We start from the raw sequence: 16814 nt of genomic DNA, 5'->3' as shown, positions 1-16814 counted from the left end.
GTTACGATCTGTTTTTGTTCTTGTCAAAGGGAACATTTCTGTGGTGTGGTCCCAGGGAAGGAGCTGGGTTCAGGAGGCACCTTGGGGCTTTGCTCTTGTCCTGGGAGCAAGGTGGCGGCTGAGGTTCTGGAGGCACTGCTGTTCCCGCAGCACCGCCGCCCGCCAGGCAGCAGGGCTTGTCTGAGTGGTTGAGTATGGATAGCATTTCATTTAGCCTTTGCTCTGACAGCCCATGCCCTGGATAAGTGGTGTAGGCCTGTACAGGTGAAATCTATTCTCACTTTTGCCTCAGGGGTGACTGGACTGTAACAGAATTTTTCAAACCCGTTGGGCCCAACCGCAAAGCAGAGAATAAATGGCTGAAGTGCCAGGCCTCGACAGAAAAATCAATGCCTGGTTATACAGACATGACAGACCAGGCCTGCAGTTCTCCTCCCAGAGCCTGCGTGCGCGCCACACTCCGGGTTATGACATGCTCTGTCTGGGGCCTTGGGTGCTAGTGTGCAGGCCACATTTACCTTGTTCTCTCTCTCCTCCATGCAGGAAATTTACATGCCACTTATGTGATAGAAGTTTCACAGAGAAGTGGGCCCTGAACAACCACATGAAGCTCCACACAGGAGAAAAGCCGTTTAAATGTACCTGGCCCACGTGCCATTACTCATTCCTCACAGCCTCTGCCATGAAAGACCACTACAGGACGCACACAGGTGTGTCGCATGTCTGCCCCGGGGCTGGGGGCAGGTGGGGGGCGGGGAGCACAGGCCTTAATGATCTTGAGGTGAATTGTTGGAAATGAAGCCCTCTAGCCGGCTTTGAGATTGCAGCAATTCTATGTTAAAAGGTACGGTATCATTTTGTTACTTTTCAGTGACACTCAGGGTAATTTTAAACTGACATTTTTATCTGTGTGTATATGCACACATGTATGCAAATGTGTTTAAACAAAATAAATTTATATTTAGAAGCCCATTTATGTTTGTATGTTTATATATTTGTGGGAGTTTAAACCCATCTTTTCAGATATGTTTATAGAAGATTATTTGGGGACATTAACTTTTTTAGGAGAACTAGTCTCGCCTTTTGTTATGAAATAAACTGAATTCCATAATACTTTTGAACATTATTGAATCTTAGTTTTATGTATTACTTACAAAAATTTTAATCGATAAGTCCAACTTCACATACATTTCTCATCAAAACATTTAACTGTTATAGAGTTTAAAGTAATTGACAGTGAAACAGAAGTGAGAATGCATCTGTGATAGGTGCTGAGAGCTCTCAGTTTGGGCCTTCAGAGATATGCATCCCATTAATACCCTGTTGTCATGTGCTATGTTTATGACTTGTTTTCATTGTTTTAGTGGGCCCCAAACTTCTTGGAAGCTTATATTTGAGTGCTCCCCTTATATCACTACATTACTGTGAGCTATTCGGTAATTTTTTTGTCTTTCTCTTTATACCTCTCAAAATGTATTTTGTTTCAGGAAAAAAAATAATAAATTTTAATCAGCATTCCCAAATGTTCTTCTAGTTGCCAAGAATCCTATATTATTGTTAGAAATTACAGGTTAAAAGTTCTTCTGAAGCAGTTTGTGGGAAGCCCAGGCCTCCTTAGCTTCCTTGACAAGGGTGTTGACGATTTAAGGTCTCCAGCCTGCCCTGAGAGATCACTTATATCGAACAGCAGATGAAAAGCCAGTGCAGATGTAATTTATCGTCGGCGTTTCCTTCTAAAGAATAATTGTGGAGACTTGGCTGGATCAATAATATGGATTTTTGTTGTTAGGTCTTGTAGTCTGCACCATAATGAGAGATGGGGACAGTGGCTGTTTTCTAATAGAAAATAAAGGATTAGTTTCCGTGTCTTTCTACATTTGAATGCAAAATGGCACACTTGAAACTAATTCAAGTTGTTACAAAAAGAAGTCCCCCATTATAGCTCTACTATCATATAAATATGGCATACTAAATGAACCCTCTCTGTATTGAGTGAAATATTATGTTTAGTTTTTTTTCTCAAAAAATTTTTTTCAAAAAAATATACTGTTTGCCCACTCATCAACCGTAACCAGCCCCTACCCTCTCCAAAAAAAAAAAAGAGGCAAGTGAAAATTGAATTTAGAATGAAAAACAAATCAAGCCACCAAGGTAAATATGACATGCAATACATTGGAGACTAACATCCTAAATAAAACCCTACACATCAAAAAAATCAAGGTCACTAATATCTCTAGAATCATATCACATGGAAAAATTAATAACTTTGTGTCTGTAAATGTCTTAAAATAGGGAAGAGAACAAAACTTAACATATGCAGCATATGTATATGTGTGCGTGTATATATATGCACACATAACCCCACTTACATGTATATAAAGATTATAACTCTCAGGATTTTTCTACACTGAATATTTTCATTTTATAAGAAAGGTGCATGCCACAAAGAAGTTCACAAATGATAGAAAAGAAGACTACTTTTCTTAAACCCAAAGTCAGAAAAGCGCTCTTTGCTCATTAGAAACGTTGCTGGTTGGCTGGTAACGCCCCGCATTCCCACACGGCAGCGGGCGAGAACGCGAGAACGCGCTGCGGACACAGTCCTGCGCAGGCGCGGCAGCCACGCCCACAGAAGTGTGGGCATGCGTACACGGGGGAGGACGGCTCTGCCTCAACGCAGAATAGCGTGTTAATATTGACCAGCAGCTTGTCTTTCGGGGTTTAAAAAAAAGTCTACTTTCATTGTTATTTGGTTGATAACACAGCTAGTTAGAAAAATATATATTTCAAATTGATTAAATAATTAAATCAGTGATTATAATTAAACTTTATTCTTCAGCGCCCATCTACTCTGTTCTTTCTATATTGAAATAATGACACCAAGGAATAAACTTAACCCAAAGATAGGAAAGGAGAATGAGTGAAAATATTTAAATTTAGCCTTTTTAAAAGGATAGTGAACATTTTAACATATCCTTTGAAAAAAAGATTAAGTACAATTTGATTACAATTTTGTATGTGCTCATTTAAATTAGAAAAACCAATAATGCTCTGAAGGGAAGATTTTTGGTTGCTGAAGTTATTCTGCCTTCCTATATTTATTATTTATTATAGCCTTAAAAAAGCAATTATTTCTAAAACACCACAAGCCAAATTTCTATTATGGCATACCAAAACATTTTGGAACAAAGCAGGCTGACTCTGGCAACACCCTTGAAAGACTTGTTGCATTAAATGTCTAAATGAGTAAAGTAGATAAAGATAGATATAAATGATAGATTTTATTTCTGGAAAAATGTTTTATAATTTCACAGAGTCTCTCTAAGGTTAGCATTTTTATTCTATTTTGTCCTCTTTTGTGAGTCTTGTGGGATGAACTGCCTGGCCAGCCAGCTCTTATTGCCTAAATATGCTACAGTGGAAAGATATATTGCATTTATAAACTGTAGGGCAAATGTTAGCTTGTGTAAAAATGCGAAAATAAAAAAATGAGCATTTGCACACTTCTAACAAATACTAAGTCTTCCAAACTGTCCCTAAGTGTTGCAGAGGTTTCCAGTCCAGAACTGTCATTTAACGGTAAATAATATGAGTTGTTGTACAATTTCTTTAGCAATCCCTAGACTTCCTTTTTTATGCCATGAAAGTTTGAGAAACATAAACTGCTTTGAATTGCTATTGGTACTGAGCAAGTAGATTTTATTCTTACTTGGGGTCTTCAGTATGACCAAGGAAACCATTTATTTTGTATTATTAAGAAGGAAGTGATTAAAGAAGACCCTGATAGAATCAGGTAAAACCAATTCAGTATCCTTAAGATGTTAGAAAATTCAATATGTTTTATTTAAGCAGAATCATATAGTCTGTATATTAACTATTCCAAGCAATCTTTACTCAGCTCAGAAAGGCCAGATGTATGGGAATTGTAAAAAATCAGGATATGCATAAAAACTGTTCAAGTGCATAAAGCAGCCCCATCTGGAAGACATCTACCAGAAATGAAGTTGTACAAAACCATTCCATTGATAATAAAGCTAATTTTTATGGGTCTGACAAGTATGTAATTATGTTCAGTGGTGCTTTTCAGATTTTATCACAGTCAATAAACCGCAGTGGTAATTTCATTCCCATTTGACATATTTACATGGAAACATTTGATTGGAGGAATTAGTAACCCTGAAAGCCTTGATAGATATGTTTTAATGATCTGTGACCTCTGCAGTCCCTCATCTGTTTATTGTTGCAACAGGCGAGAAGTCGTTTCTGTGTGACCTCTGCGGCTTTGCCGGCGGGACCCGGCATGCCCTCACCAAGCACCGCCGGCAGCACACAGGTCAGTACCCAGCCTGCCCAGCCCTTCTCTGCGGAGAGGGAGACAGGGCGTCCAGCACCCCAGCCCTGATTCTCGACGTCATCTGTTACTTTTCTTTTCAATTTTGATAACATTTGTGTATTTGAAGGGTCTACAGAAAATTCTAGTTGAATAATGTAAAATTTTAAATCTTCTGTTTTTATACATTTAAAAAGTAGATGTATTGCATATTTCAAGAGTTGGGTATCCTCAGTAAATTTCCCTTAAGTGGGAGAAAAACAACAGTTTGGCTTCCAAAGCTCAGATATAGGAGGCTGTTTTGTCTGTAGTCAAGATTCTGCCTTGGGCCTTGTGGGTGGGGACTGTGGAGTCCAGTCTTCCTTTCAGTTATTCTCTCTGCCCACCTATCACCTAATCACCCACCTCCCTCCTCAGCTAGCCAGGAGCTTACCTACCACCCTCCCTCCCCACTGACCCTCCCTCCTGCCCTTCAGTCCCTCTGAGATTAGATAGGATTTGAAGTCAGTGCTGTTTAGTTATTCTTGCTAAAGAATAGAAAGCAATAAAGAAGCAACATAAGAGATAATTATGGACATTGAGGAGGATTTTTTTTTCTCCATGATATACATTCTTGGTGATTCAACAAAATATAATAGATTCCTTGATTAGGAACCCTTAGGGATAAAAAGTTTTAAAAATTCATCATATTTTATAACCTACTTAATCTGATTGATTTTGTCAGTAATTATTTTTATAATTTTAATTTATATGTGCCTGAGACAGTGCTGCTTTATAGCAATTGTTTCTTGCAATTATTAGTAAAACCACTTTTTACTATCAAATGTGTCCTAGTTTGGATGGTAGTTCACATGGTAAGAAAACTCATAACTAATGGGACTTTTCTTTGAGTCCATCATTATGTTTGAGTTTGGTAGTCATACTCAAAATGGCAGGAAATTAAAGTACATAAAATGTATTACTTATGGTACATTATGATTCTTGATATATTATGTTTAACAGGTAGGTACAGGTAACATCAATGCCCAATATGGTATTTGCAATGAAAATTAATCAATGAAAATTAATACCTAGCCATTCCTCTTAGATCTTGAGTATATATTATTGAAATTTTCATAAGGGATAAGAGTTATTATTTAGTCAAAGGGAAACTTCCAATGTTTAGCATAATGTTGGAAGCATAAACTTAACATTAAAACATAAAACTCCATTTTAAATTTATAGAAGCCACCTATTCATACTTTTTTAATCTACTGAGTTAAGGATTCCCTGTAATAGATGACAGGAGGGACCCAGTTGATGGCAGTCGTTCTGACCGCTGTCATGGAGAAGTTGGAGATATTTACGGTAATGGTGTGCTCACGAGGACTTTTTTAATGTTTTCAGTTTACTGGTGCTCAGACTGTTACTGTCTAAACGTCACTGTAGCTCACTTTGTCCCAGCTGGGGTGGCCCTGGGGAGTAACAGACTCCCCTTCCGTGCGACTCCTGCCAGCGGGCTGGACCTCTCTCCCCACTGCAGCGTGGCGGCGATGCTGTGGTCGTAGGCGTTCCAGGTGGTAGATCGATCAGGAAGCCTGCATTGAGCTGGCACAACTTTATATTTTATGTCAGGTCCAGAGGCTCCTTATTACTTTGCTATTAACTTTATACCATATAGGACAATGTCTCACAGACGGAGGTATTTGTCTTTTTGGCATTTATCTGCCTCTGTGGCACAAATCAAACATGATTCTTTAATACCAAAGTCAGTTCTTAAGACTGTTTGCTTCAACAAAACAGCTTAGTACAACTCAGTCTAGGCACTTAGCTTTTATGCTGGATTTAAAATATTTAAGCAACACACAGCTTTCTTTTCCCCCAAGGCCAGACTTGTATGGTGCATTTGAAATCCGTATTTCTCTGATGTATTCCTCTTTGACATGGTTTACCTTTTTAGCACACAGCACCCACGCAAATTACAATCAGCTTGGAAAGGGATAGGTATCAAAAGTGTTCCAAATGGCGTAAATAATTCCCCACTGCAATACAGACTGTCCAGGGGGCTGGCACAAAACATCTTCCATTCTAAGATTTACTTTTATCACCTGTCAGAGACCCTTGATTCAAGGGCACAGGAGCAAATCCTCACATGGAGTTGAAGAGTCTTGGCCAGCTTAATAACCACCAGCCTGCCCAAAGGAATGCGAAGTGTTTCCATGAGACGTGGTCAGCCTGTCTGACAGATGGTTGACACACAAAAGGACACTGTGCTATGTTGACAGCCATTCTAGTGTCTCTCCTCTGTCCTCCTTTTACTTTCTATCAGTGTTGCCTAACAAGTAAAATGTTCCTTAATGGTTATTTTGGCTAAGATTATTGCTTGTAAAGGAAAGTGTAAAAAGCAACACAATTTAAATGAATATGAACTGTTATGTCATGTAAGAGAAAAATAGAAGGAAAGGAAATTTCACTCTTGTTCTGTTTTTGTTTTGTTTTGTTTTGTTTTGTTTTTTTCGGTGTATATGGGTAGCCCTGTTGATTTACAGATTATGTCGTTTGGGAGTAGTAAATTTCTTACTCATAGGTTTAGTCATCTTCTGGCTTTGCAATGACAAAGGATTGAGAGGCCCTGGTTCCAGTATGCACCAAACCTGTTTGACCATTCCATAGCAATGTGCACACCTCTTCATGTAGTAGGTGTCTCACTTCAAGCCGTTAAATATTTACCAAAGTGAAATTCTTGTTTCAAATTTGTAAGATTTTCTTTCAAATTTTACAGTCTAGATGTTGGGTTTATATTTTTGATAACATATTGAGATAAACAAAGATAAAACTCCTTCTATATTTCTGCAGTTTATTTTCTTGAATAAATTACCCATAAATGACCAAAAAAATTACCTAATTACATATTAGAGCAATGTTTAACATGTTGAACATGTAACAAAATTGATGAGTTGCAAATTAACTATTAATTACAGATTTGAATAAATTGTAGTTTGTATAAATTGACATGGGGTTCTTACCCTGTCAAGAACCCAGACATGTGTGAGCCTTCCTTAGCATAGTATTTTATGTAGCACATAATATTTTTGTAGCGTTGTGTTTGTCCTTGTCAGTACACAATTCAATATTTCTTAATATTTCATAATTTTATCTATAGTGTGGTCAAGATAAATATAAAATGACAGTTTATAATTTTCTATAATACTTAATGTAAATTATAGAGAATATAAATGGCATTATTCTTTAAAAGTATTGTGTTTAAGTTCACATTGTGATACATAAAAATGCCACAAAAGTGTAAATGAAATAAGCTACATTAAACACATTTTTTAAAGAGCTTATGTTAAACTACCAAATCAAGAAAATCGACTTTGGGATTTTCGATGATCTTTAATTTATATGACCAATGTAGGCAGTGGGGTCTGTGATGTTCCCCTTTCACCTCCCTTCAGACACCTGCCAAATCCATGAAGAATGGATAGCTTTAAAGTGTCTACCACGGCTATTACAATAAACAAAGTAGAGGTAAGTTATGATGCCAAAACATTTTCCAAACATTTAGGTTGAATGGAATAAGGAGACGACAGAATACATTTGTCAATTTGCATAATGAACAAAATGTTTGAATTGCTTGGCCACTTAGTTTTTGTTGTTGTTGTTGTTGTTTTGAGATAGGGTCTTGTTGTCATCCAGGCTAGAGTGTAATGGTATGATCATAGCTCACTGCGATCATAGCTCACTGCAACCTCAAACTCCTCGGCTCAAGCAGTCTTCCTGCCTCAGCCTCCCAAGTATCTGGGACTAAAGGTGTGTGCCACCATACCTGGCTAATTTTTTTTTTTTTTTGTACTTTTGTAGCGACAGGGTTCTCACTGTGTTGCTCAGACTGATCTCAAACTCCTGGCCTCAGGCAAACCCGCCTACCTCAGCCTCCAAAGTGCTGGGACTATAGGTATGAGCCACCATGCCGGCCAACTTGAAGACTTATAGCTACCATGATCATGACAATATTGTGCTGGCATAAAGATGGATAAATAGGATCAATTGAGCAGAAAAGAGTCCTAATATAGACCTGTGCATATATTTGTCAATTGTTTTCAAACAATACACCATATTTAGAGATAAATCTAACAGGATATGCAGAATATCTACCATGAGAACTTCAAAACACTACTGAAAGAAATTAAGAAAGACCTAAATAGAGTGATACAACATGTTTATAGTTCAAAAGAGTTAATATTGTTAAGACTTCAATTCCTCCCACATTGATCAGTCTAAATCCCACCAGTCTATTATTTTAAGAAATTGATATACTGATTTTAAAATCTATATTGAAATGTAAAGGTCTGAAATAGTCAAAGAACATTGAGAAAAATGAGCAAATTTGGAGGATTTAGAGTATTTGACTTCAAGATTTATTATAAAGCCACAGTAACCAAATCATTCTTGTATTTGCATCAAGATGGACAAATATAGCAATGGAACAGGATAGAGATTACAGACATAGACCTGTACCTACATGGTCAGTTGGTTTTTGACAAAGGAGAAAAGGCAATTTAGTCTTTTCAAATCACACTGTTGGAACAGTTGAATGTCCATATGCAATAAAAATGAATTTTGATCCATACTTCTAACCTTATACAAAAATCAACTCAATATTATCATAATGTAAATGTAAAACTTAAAACTATAAACATTCTATTAAAAAGGTGAAAAATCTTTGTGATCTTGGATTATCAAAAATTTCTTTGGACATCAATAGCCTGATCCATAAAAGAAAAAATGATAACTTGAAAATTTGTAAGATGAAAACTTGATAAAGTAATGTCTTTTCTTCAAAAGATACTATGAAGAGAATGAAAAGGCAGTCACAGACTGAGAGAAAGGATATTTAAGCCACAAGTCTTGTAAAGGATTTGCATCCATAATATGTAATGAACTCTCAAAACACAATCCTGAGAAAACAACCAACCAATTAAAAAAGGATCAAAGGTTTGAGCAGATACTTCCTGAAAGAATATACATGTATGGAAGATAAGCACATGAAAAGATCTTCAACATCCTTAGAGAAATGTGAATTTAAAGCACTGTCTGTAGCAAGTGTTGCTTCGGATTTGGAGCAACTGGAACTTTTGTACACAGCTGACGGGAATGTATAATGGTCAAACCTCTTTGTAAAACAGTTTGGCAGTTTCTCACAAAGTGAAATATGTACCCACTCTATTACCCAGTCATCCCACTCCAGGGTATTTACCCAAGATGTAAGGACGTATGTGTCCGTGCAATGACTTGCATCTGAAGGTTCATAGCAGATTTATTATGTTTGTTGTACTAGCCATACATTTCCTTGGATAAATGGATAAGCAAACTTGGCAAATCCATATAATGGAATTCTATTCAGCAATGAGAATAAGGTATTCATACTGTAGCAACATGGATGAGTCACAAAATAATTATGCTAAAAGAAAGAGGCCAGATCAAAGAGAGTACGTACCGTATGTGTCCATGTATATAAATATCTAGAAAATGCTGACTAATGTACACTGGCAGAAAGTATATGTGTGGTGGCTTGGGGATGGGATGAATGGGGTGGGGGTTATAAGGAATCCTTTGTGGTTGGTGGTTGTGTTCATTATATTGATTATGCTAGTAGTTTCATTAATAACAAAAGTTACCAAATGGCACATTGTAACTATGGAAAGTTTTTGTGTGTCAGTTATACCTCATTGAATCTGTTAAAATGCTTTATACAATCTACCACATATGGTTAATCTAGACAGATATATTTCAGGTTATTAAAATAATAATGTGTGTGATTTTATCCAGACCAGTGTTCCCTTTGTATTTCTGCTTTTCATGTGAACTGCACTTTGACATTGTTGTGCAGTTACTATTCATTGAATTAAATGAACAAATTCAGTTCTTATAATGTAGCAAACATTTTCAGATATGCTTATTTGTGGATGTTTATATGTTTCTATGTTATAGAATATTCCTATGTCAAAGTTGAGATTGAACTATTTTCCTTTAGTCTTACACAATATCAATATCATATATCATCCCTAAATTAAAGCAAAATCTGTCATGATCATGAAAATGAAATTTTGTATAGGTCAATTCATTACAATCGAGTTATCTGTACAATTTAAGTTACTTGACCAGAGGTTTAGAAACTGAGAACAAAGGGTTATTCAAGAGGACCTTGGGTGACCACTTGATTGGGCTGCTATAGATGGATTTTGTCCTCAGGACAAATGGCTAAAAGAGACAAAAATCCCTTTCAATTCAGATTTTTACTCTGTTTTGTATATAGTGGGTTTTTTTTTTAATAAGAACAAATCAAATACAAATATTTCCTGGCAGGATCTGTTAAATGATATCTTTATGTCATATTCGCTAACCATGCAAAACCATTAATTATTTCTATATGCTAGCTGTTTATCTTTTTACTGGTTGTGAGCTCTTGATGAGAACAGCTTGTGTGCTTCGTCTTTCATCTTTGCGAGAGACTTGTTTACAATTACCAGTGTTTAGGCAGCTCTGTCACAATAATGATAAAAGCAACTGGTTATTGAGCACTCTGTGCTAAGTGTGCTCTTTCCATATTTTTTGTCATCTTTAATCCTCACAATTACCCTGCATGTTTGGTGGTATTATCCTCTTGATCTTGCTCAAGGGGTCTAACAGGTAGCAAGTGAAATACAGCAAAGTTGGGACTGGAATTGAAGTCCACCTGGCTTCATCTAAGTACACTACTCTGCTGCAACGAGGGACAAAATACCCCCAGAGGAGACGTGTGTGCCTTTAGTTAAATGTTACTGCAGTTGGGGTAGGTAGCGTAAATAAACCGAGAGAATGGAGGGCAAATTTTTAAACATCCTAATTTTCAGGACAGATGTAGTTTTGTTGATACCCAAATTGATGTAGAGTAATTTTAAAATAACATATTTCATTCTTCATTTTCTAAATAAGTCTCATAAAGCTGTCAGAAAAACATGGAAAGTAATAAATAGCAAGAATTATTGAACATATATAAAATTAATCCATCATATATGTAAAGTTTATCAGGATAATAGTCTGAAAAAAATATTACTATATATTCATTGTTTTGGGGGGATTGGGGAGGTAGCTTTCCTCTAGATCACTGTTGTCCGGTACAAATGTAATGTGAGCTCTACGTGTATAATTTTATGTCTCTTGGTAGCCATATTGAAGAAAACAGAAGAAGTAACAGGGGAAATCATTTTTTATAGTATAGTTAATTTAACTAAATATTTATAAACTATTAATTCTACTTGAAATCAATATAACATTATTTACAGTATTATATTTTTATACTAGGATTTTGAAATTTGGTATATATTTTACAATTGTAGAATATCTCAATTCAGAGACAAAATTTTCATCCGAAAAACATAATCTATATTTAGATTTGATAAAACTTACACTTCAAAAAGTAGGATTCACATTCCCAAGCTGTTCTAACCATATTTAAACATTTTTTTTCAATAGCTGAGTTGAGTATCAGTTTTTAAATTTAAATTTACATTAATTAAAATTAAATAGTCATGTTGCAAGTGCTCACCAGCTAAAGTAGCTAGTGGAATTAAGAACTGATAAGAGCTGGGCATCGTGGCTCACTCCTGTAATCCCAGCACTCTGAGAGCCGAGGCAGGAGGATTGCTTGAGCTAAGGTGTTCGAGACCAACCTGAGCAAGAGCGAGACCCTGTCTTTTAAAAAAAAAAAAAATTAAAAAAAAAAAAAAGAACTGATAAGATTTGATGATTCTTTGAATGTGTGTATCTGTGTGTGGGTATGGGCAGGGTGATTAAGGGAGAAAAAAGTGTCAGATGAACTAAATACTTTGTTCAAGTTACCAGCACACTACTTCACTATCTTTGTGTCCTATGCAAGCCACTGAACTCTGGGATAAAATGGTGACATGTTATAAATACGTGTATATGCACACATAGTCGTGCACCACGTGATGAAGGATACTGTAGTCCATGACAGATTGCACATGTAGTGGTGGTCCTATAGAATCATAATTCTGTATTTTTACTGCACCTCTGCTATGTGTAGATACACAAGCCTGCCATTGGGTTGCCAGTTGCCTGGGGTATTCAGAATACCGACGTGCTATACAGCAGGCATCCTCAAACTATGGCCCGTGGGCCACATGCGGCCTGCCGAGAACATTTATCCCGCCCGCTGGGTGTTTTTGCCACCACTGCCTGTCCTGCTTAGCAGCCGGCTCGTCCCGGGCCCACAGTGCACATGCGTGGAATGTGCCCCGCACTCTCCCACGGTCTGAGGGACAGTGAACTTTTCCCCGTTTAAAAAGTTTGAGGACCCCTGCTAGTTGGTAGCCCAGTAGCAGTAGGTTCACCATGCCATACGGCGCGGGTGTGTAGCAGGCTGTGCAGGCTAGGTTTGTGGACGTGCACTCCAGGGTGTTCACACGAGATGAAATCACCCAAGGACCCATTTCTCAGAACATTTCCCGTTGCCAGGCACTGTGCGGAGCGCCCATCCTCTCCCTCGCGCGCTCTTCCCCACCCCTTGTATCTGCGCAGTGCCAGGGTACTTTAATATGGCGTCACGTGTTTACATGTTTCTTGAGGCCTCTGTACCTGCTACTCAACTTAATGAACTGTAATTGTTTTTTACTTCTAACACTTTTTAAGTAGTATCTATTTATAGCTTGACTTTATTTTTCTTCATATTTAGCATTAAGGTTTTAATAAGTTTTATATTATATGTTCAAAGTGTATCTCTGTTGTATGTCTTCCCATGGTTTTAATCTCACTGGGTTTTTTTTAATGGTTCTAATGTAACAAAGTTAAATCATTCTAAATACTGTGGTAAGCCATACCTATAATTTAGGTTCCTATTTGTGTAAAATATATTTTAACTGTATTACTTATACCATGCTTATATTCTAAAATAGAAATAAAAATTGATGATTATCTTCCAATTTTCTCACTCGGAATAAATATTCAAATATTCTAAATGTGTAGAGTCTGTTGAACTGTATGCTTCCCATTTCATGGTACTAAGCTTTCTAAAAGTGTCAGTACCTGGGTTAGCCCTTCATTTCCAGTTGCTGTTATTATTCATATATAGCATTTCTTGGTATATTGCAGGAGAAAAACCTTTCAAATGTGACGAGTGTAACTTTGCCTCTACAACGCAGTCCCACCTGACGCGGCACAAACGTGTGCACACTGGAGAGAAGCCCTATCGCTGCCCCTGGTGTGACTACAGGTAAGGACGCCCTGGGCAGTGAGTGACATCAGTGGGCTGCATGACAGACTAAATCCTGTTAAATCACCAAAGGGGTGTAGCTTTTCTGATCAACATGAATCAGCATACTTTCAAGCATGATTTATGTATTAGGTTGGAAGTTTATTTTCATCCCTAATTTTAGTGACTCCTTTTAAGTAAACTTTGTTTTTTAGAGCAGGTTTAGGTTCACAATAAAATTGAGAGGATGGTAGAGAAATTTCCCACATCTCCCCTGCCCTCACCCACGCCTGGCCTCCCCCATCGTCAGTATTCCCCCACGGAGTGGAACGTTTATTACAGTTGATGAACCTTCGTTGACATCATTACCACCCAGAGTCCAAAGTTAAGATTCACTCTGGATGTCCAGTTTGTGGGCTTGGACAAATTTATAAGGACATGTATCTACCATTATAGTATCATACATAGTTGAGTCATTGTTTAAAAAATATAAAGTTCTTTTCCATTTTTTATAATCTTAATATTTAGGTTTTATAATTTTTTGTTACCCCTGAATTTCCATTGATTTTATTGTGTTGCTCAAAGTAAGGAACTATTCCAGTTAATCCATTATTCAACCCCATATCTGTTATCTCATCTACTATGAGTGAAGCTCTGATTTAGACAGTGAAGATGATACAAGAAATATTTCCTTCCCGTAAGGATATTATACCATAATAGGTGACTATTCATAAATATAATACATGTTTGAATGGATCAATGAAGAGGCCAGGGAAGTGCATAGGGAAGGACCGTGTTGATCCCGGATGCAGTTCTCACAGAGGAGACAGCACCTCAGTTATGGCGTAGAAGGTGGTAAAGTTATTTCAAGGACTGAGTGTGTATTTTAAATGGATGAGGAGGTGATGACACCAGAGTTTTCAGGCAGCTGAGGGACGTCTGTCTTAGCAGGCCTGAACTCGAGAGTGAGAGCCTTCTTCATTCCGGAGCCGAAGCTCCCCATTGTCCCTGCTACACATGATGCCATGAGAACATTGAGGGGGTGTCCTTAAATGCCACCCACTATTGAATATTAGAATATGTATGTTACATCTGAAGCCTTTTTTTTTTTTTTTTTTGAGACAGAGTCTTACTTTGTCACCTGGGCTGGAGTGCCATGAGGTCAGCTTAGCTCGCAGCAACCTCAAACTCCCGGCCTCAAGTGATTCTCCTGCCTCAGCCTCCAGGGTAGCTGGGACTATAGGTGCTCACCACCATGCCCAGCTAATTTTTTTTTCCATTTTTAGTAAAGACAGGGTCTCGCTCTTACTCAGGCTGGTCTTGAACTCCTGACCTCAAGGGATCCTCACACCTCAGCCTCCCAGAGTGATAGGATTACAGGCATAGTTAGCCACTGTACCCGGCCCAAAGCCTTCTTTAAAAAGTAGATTTTTTGTATTTCTTTGGATCTAGCCTGTGCATTCAGCAAATATATTGCCATAATCTCTATTATCACCCACATTATTGCATTAAGTTTTATGTGAAAGGTCATCGAATAGTACAGAGATATTACAGATATATTTCATTCATTAATTATTCATTCAACGTTTTATGTGTTCTATCTTTGCTTAACACAGAATTTGTGTTTCTTGGAAATTTGGTAAAATGGTGATTCAATTAGAGGTAGGCATAGAAATTCTAAGATGCTGATAATAGAGGTTCTTTAAAAAAATAAATATTATTGAATCCTCATTTTCCTTATTAAAAGGATCATACCACAGTTGCTTTTCCTGTAAAACACAGAAAAATAATGAGAAAATTATAGAAATTTTCTCTAATTATCACACTTGGCTTTTAGGATTATCTTTTTTTCAGTCTGTACTCTATGCATGAAGTTTTTATTTTTATTGCTCGCAGAATTTTTTTTTGTCTCATTATAAATTTTATTTTTTATACTCAACAAATTGCAACTACCTTTCCATGTCAATAATCATTCTTCTATATAACTGATTTTCAAACTTCTGTTTTTAAGTAGCAGAACTGTTATTTCAACCAAGGTTATATATAAAACTCCACATATAAAAGTTAGAAGTGGTAGTTACCACTTACAATTAGATTTCATAATGTCTATAATATTTACCTATTACAACATTAACAATAGCATAATAAGAATGTTGTGACGAGCAAAAACTTTTAAAATGGGGGCGGTTATTGATAGCAGTGGCTAATCAGCTTCAGCATCCAGCTTCTGTCTTCATTTTGGTGTGCGCACACAGCACGAGGGCGTGGCAAGGCGCACAGGCTTGGCAAGGGATCTGGGCTCAGCACTCGTTAACCGTGTGACCCGAGCCAAACCATTGACTAAGAGTGAAGCTATTGACTGAAATGCCACTTTCTCATTTGTGATATATGCATTATTAATGGAGTGACCTCAGAGGATCAGGGTGAATATTAAATAAGAACTACATTGAAGTCACTTAGCCGCAGCCTTGCACGATGGCGTCACGTGATGAGCCGTAACCCTGTTTTTACTGTCACCCCTGGTGAATGTTTTAGCATGGCTGTAGGTCTTACTTCAACTTAGAATCTCAGGATACTGTTCCATGGGTTAATGTAAGAGTTTCAATGTCCCAGAGGTATTTAGTGTGTTAAAATTTTATTTATACTACATGGCAAGGTGAATTTTTTTTAACATTTTTTGAAGTAGTTAAAATATATGAAATCCATAATCAATTAGTAGATAATTGCTGATATACTTTATAGTTTTAGAATGCCTACTTTGAAAACCACTCTTCTGCAATATAATTTTAATACATGCGTGGCCTTGGGTTACATGGATTAACAATAATCAATTTATTATGTTGTGGGGCAGTTAGGCCATTTTCAGGTTTTTATTCTGAAAATGTTTGTGCATAAATCTTTGCGTATATTCATGATTTTTTTTTAAGAATAAAGTTTTAGAAGTGAGATTTAAGGCTTTTGATAGTCTTACTACAAAGGTTGATTCCCACCCCCTCTGATCAGTACTATGCTTTGAAATACTCTTTATATGCATAAACATACCTCAGAGTATTTCAGGTTTCTTGCTTTGAAAGTACGTTGTACTTTTTGCTAAGGTTAAGGTTGTATTACTTGTCCCCTGTTCAAGTTACCTCCCTGAAATAGCATCACTTCTGTTGAGTACTGCCTTGGAGCCAGCTGGATCCATCCCTGTGGTACCTCTCAGGTACTGCCTTAAAAAGGAGATGGGGCATTCTGAGTATATTGTTACTG

At 37.1% G+C, this 16814-nt stretch overlaps 1 protein-coding gene across 3 annotated transcripts in view; it reads left to right on the top strand.

The window, feature by feature from the left end:
* The window catches only part of ZNF407 (zinc finger protein 407), a 427820-nt gene that overhangs the window by 252095 nt on the left and 158911 nt on the right, over window positions 1-16814 (top strand). For all 3 annotated transcript variants that reach the window (XM_012754490.3, XM_075993793.1, XM_075993792.1), the window contains 3 exons: window positions 544-710; window positions 4250-4333; window positions 13463-13583. In XM_012754490.3, the coding sequence (XP_012609944.2) occupies window positions 544-710; window positions 4250-4333; window positions 13463-13583 (372 nt within the window). The remainder of the gene's footprint in view (window positions 1-543; window positions 711-4249; window positions 4334-13462; window positions 13584-16814) is intronic.

Source organism: Microcebus murinus, chromosome 17, assembly GCF_040939455.1.
Source record: "Microcebus murinus isolate Inina chromosome 17, M.murinus_Inina_mat1.0, whole genome shotgun sequence".
Classification (NCBI taxonomy): domain Eukaryota; kingdom Metazoa; phylum Chordata; class Mammalia; order Primates; family Cheirogaleidae; genus Microcebus; species Microcebus murinus.
This window is presented reverse-complemented; position numbering and strand designations above follow the sequence as displayed.